The sequence below is a fragment of the Pholcus phalangioides genome, unplaced genomic scaffold (assembly GCF_987345545.1).
Source record: "Pholcus phalangioides strain wild (caught in Gottingen) unplaced genomic scaffold, Ppha-v1.0 ptg000010l_1, whole genome shotgun sequence".
In the NCBI taxonomy this organism is placed as follows: Eukaryota; Metazoa; Arthropoda; class Arachnida; order Araneae; family Pholcidae; genus Pholcus; species Pholcus phalangioides.
Window position 1 is genome coordinate 8,314,157 of NW_028301603.1, and position 2,744 is coordinate 8,316,900.

Genomic DNA, 2,744 nt, shown 5'->3' on the forward strand with positions numbered 1-2,744 from the left:
ATGGTTTGCAAAGCTGTTTGGAAAAATCAAATTGAATTTCCAACATACGTTCATTAGTTTCTTGAAAGGGAAAAGATGTTTTTTTAGAGTCCCGTTGTGGCCACACCTTACCAAGGCCTCCTAGACAGAGATACTGTCTAGGAGCCAAGCCTACTATGAGGCTCCTGGAGCCTCATAGGAGGCTTTACTGTTACTCACTGGATATCTGGAACAAGATCCATGAAACTCTGAAAAGATGTTCAGTTGTGTACGTACGGTTTGTTACAATTTTCGACACACATACGTTGCACTCAGGGGCGGGTCGAGACAAAATCTTTACACTCGAGCGGGACCTATTTTTGGGGCCCCCTGACCTCCCCAATTAGAAAAAAAACTTTTGTTTCAATCGCTTCGTTTTGATGCGTTCAAAGGAACAGCGATATTTTATGTCATAATACATCATGTCGAATGGTTTTTTTTTTTTTTTTTTTTTTTGCCCTTTTACCTTGGTGCTCCTTCTAGAGCAGGCAGAAATCATTTTCCAATTTTTTCGCTCTTTTACTTCGGACTTAACGCCCCTCCAAGAGAGGGCACAAATAATTTTTCCTAATTTTTTTTTGTCCTTTCACTTCGGATTAGAGGCCCTTCTAGAGCACACCCAATTGTAATACTCCTCACAACACAGGAAAACATTTTGGCTCTCGTTAGTAGAAAAATAGGGTGACCAAGGGTGATTCCTCCATTATTTTTATTTTTTACTGCACAACAACTGTGTGCATCAACTGTTTGTTCACCGTGGAGACCTACTGTGGTCATTATGCCTAAAATTTTGTTTAATTTGCCACACCCTGGTGACTTGAGCCGATCGCTTATACACTTATATAGCATCTATGTACAAAACAAGCAAAAAATTAAAGGAGATGAAAAAATTTCATAAGTAATTGATGCTATAATTTGAAAACTAACAAACTTGTTTACAATAACGTGGTGATTGATCTACTTTACCACACACCAACTCCAGTCATACATCGGCATACAGCATTTCCAGCCAGTGGAGTTGGGTGGGTAATGAAGATACCATCTATCGGTGGTCGCTCCCAGCTCAGAAGGTGAAGAACATGTTTCCGACATTCTATGCCTGTGGACCTTGGCAGTAACCACCATAGTGGAAGATGAGCATCTTATCACTGCACCACTCGAGTGTTCAAACTAATGGATGGTGATTGATCTAGCGAGAGTGAAAGAGTCAAACGAGTAACGTTGGATGACATATGATCACAGGAGGTGCAAATTACAGTTTAGATCCCAAAATTAATAACTGATTTGCAGGAAGGGCTCTAATGAGAAGAAACAGAAGGAAACACAATCATGTTATGATCCAGAGATCACAATTCGAAGTAAGAGAAAAATGCTATGACTGTAAAACGTACGATTATTGGCACTCATTCACTGTTTCGATGCTTTGGGTTTCCTCCTATTCCTGCTGCCACCAGATGAATTCTTATCTTGCCTCTTTCTCACAGGTCTTTGACCATATGAATCAGAGGTATCATCGTCCTGGTCAACCAAATCCAGTTCGTCGTTGGCTGTGTTCTTGATCTTCTGTTTCGCAAGCCTCACACTCGCCCTGCCCTTCATGTAATGGTCCTGCAGGTGTTTCACGAAACGCTCCGCGTTGACAGTCACCTTGCACAGCTTGCAGTTGGTCCCGACGTTTCTCAGCTTCTCCTTGACCTGTTGATGCCCACTGATGTCGTAGCCGGACTTGTTATCGATATAGTACTGGACCATGTCCTTCTCGTCCATGTTGAAATGAAATATCTTGAGTTTGTAGTAGCGGTGGATGTCGAAACACTCGCCAAGGATTATGTCATCGACTATCTCGCCAACTATCTCTTCCAGATACACGTCTAAATCATTCTGTGGGATATCTTTTAGATACTCGTATGAACTAAATGGTGAAAGTTCCATTATTTTCTTATTCCTCTCTCTCAACTCAATGGATTTCTTATGGGGAACTCAACCAATAACCACGTGATCAAAATATCTGAAACTGTTAAAAAGGGTATAGGTTAAAATCCAATTTATACAACAAAAACAATTGTAGAATTTTTCTCACGTAAGAATTCAAATATATTCATAGATAAATATCATGAAAATCAACGATTTGAGAAAGGCACCATTAAATGATCAAATATAATTAAATGGTAATTATATAAATTAAAGGACAAAAAACAAATAATAACCTGATCGAATAGTATTTTGAAATGACAGAATAACGCCGAGTACACAAAAAGAAGACAACAAAAGCAAATCTTTTGGTATGGCACACCGAAAATGTCAGGTCTTCCCATCAGTTTGAAAATAAATCGAAATATATTTCTAGACCTTACCGCTGGATGTCAGGAAGTCTCAAACGTTTGATCACATATATTAAAGGGGCAAAAAAGAATGATCGGCGGCATAATTTCGGATAACAAAATGCAAGAAACAAAAAAAAGCATCGAAAACAATTGTCCTTTTTTTTACCTTTCCTTCTTTTCTGTGCAGTGAGCAAAATAACATTTAACATTTTCGCCTATGGATTTGATTATTTATAAAGCATTCTTTATTTCAATACCATATCAGTGGTTTCTGGATTTGACAGAAAAACCGTAAAAAGTCATTCAAATCAAATCTTCTTTTGAATCACTTTTTTTGGCCAGAAAAAACAGAGACTGTCCCGGCAAATAAGGGACGTATGGTCACTTTATGAATACTGGAAA

At 38.6% G+C, this 2,744-nt stretch overlaps 1 protein-coding gene across 1 annotated transcript; it reads right to left on the minus strand.

Annotated features, from left to right (window-relative positions):
* Positions 1-908: 908 nt before the first annotated feature.
* LOC149080838 (ataxin-7-like protein 3) lies at positions 909-2,323 on the minus strand. Its single transcript, XM_089237504.1, has 2 exons — positions 2,226-2,323; positions 909-2,032 (listed from the first exon to the last, which is right to left on the minus strand). Exon 2 carries the CDS (start codon positions 1,948-1,950, stop codon positions 1,426-1,428), a length of 525 nt encoding a protein of 174 aa, XP_089093630.1. The 5' UTR covers positions 1,951-2,032; positions 2,226-2,323; the 3' UTR covers positions 909-1,425.
* Positions 2,324-2,744: the final 421 nt, after the last annotated feature.

Bases quoted from the DNA above. Each gene is read 5' to 3' on its own strand.
- LOC149080838 (XM_089237504.1), bottom strand. From the start codon at position 1,950: ATGGAACTTTCACCATTTAGTTCATACGAGTATCTAAAAGATATCCCA.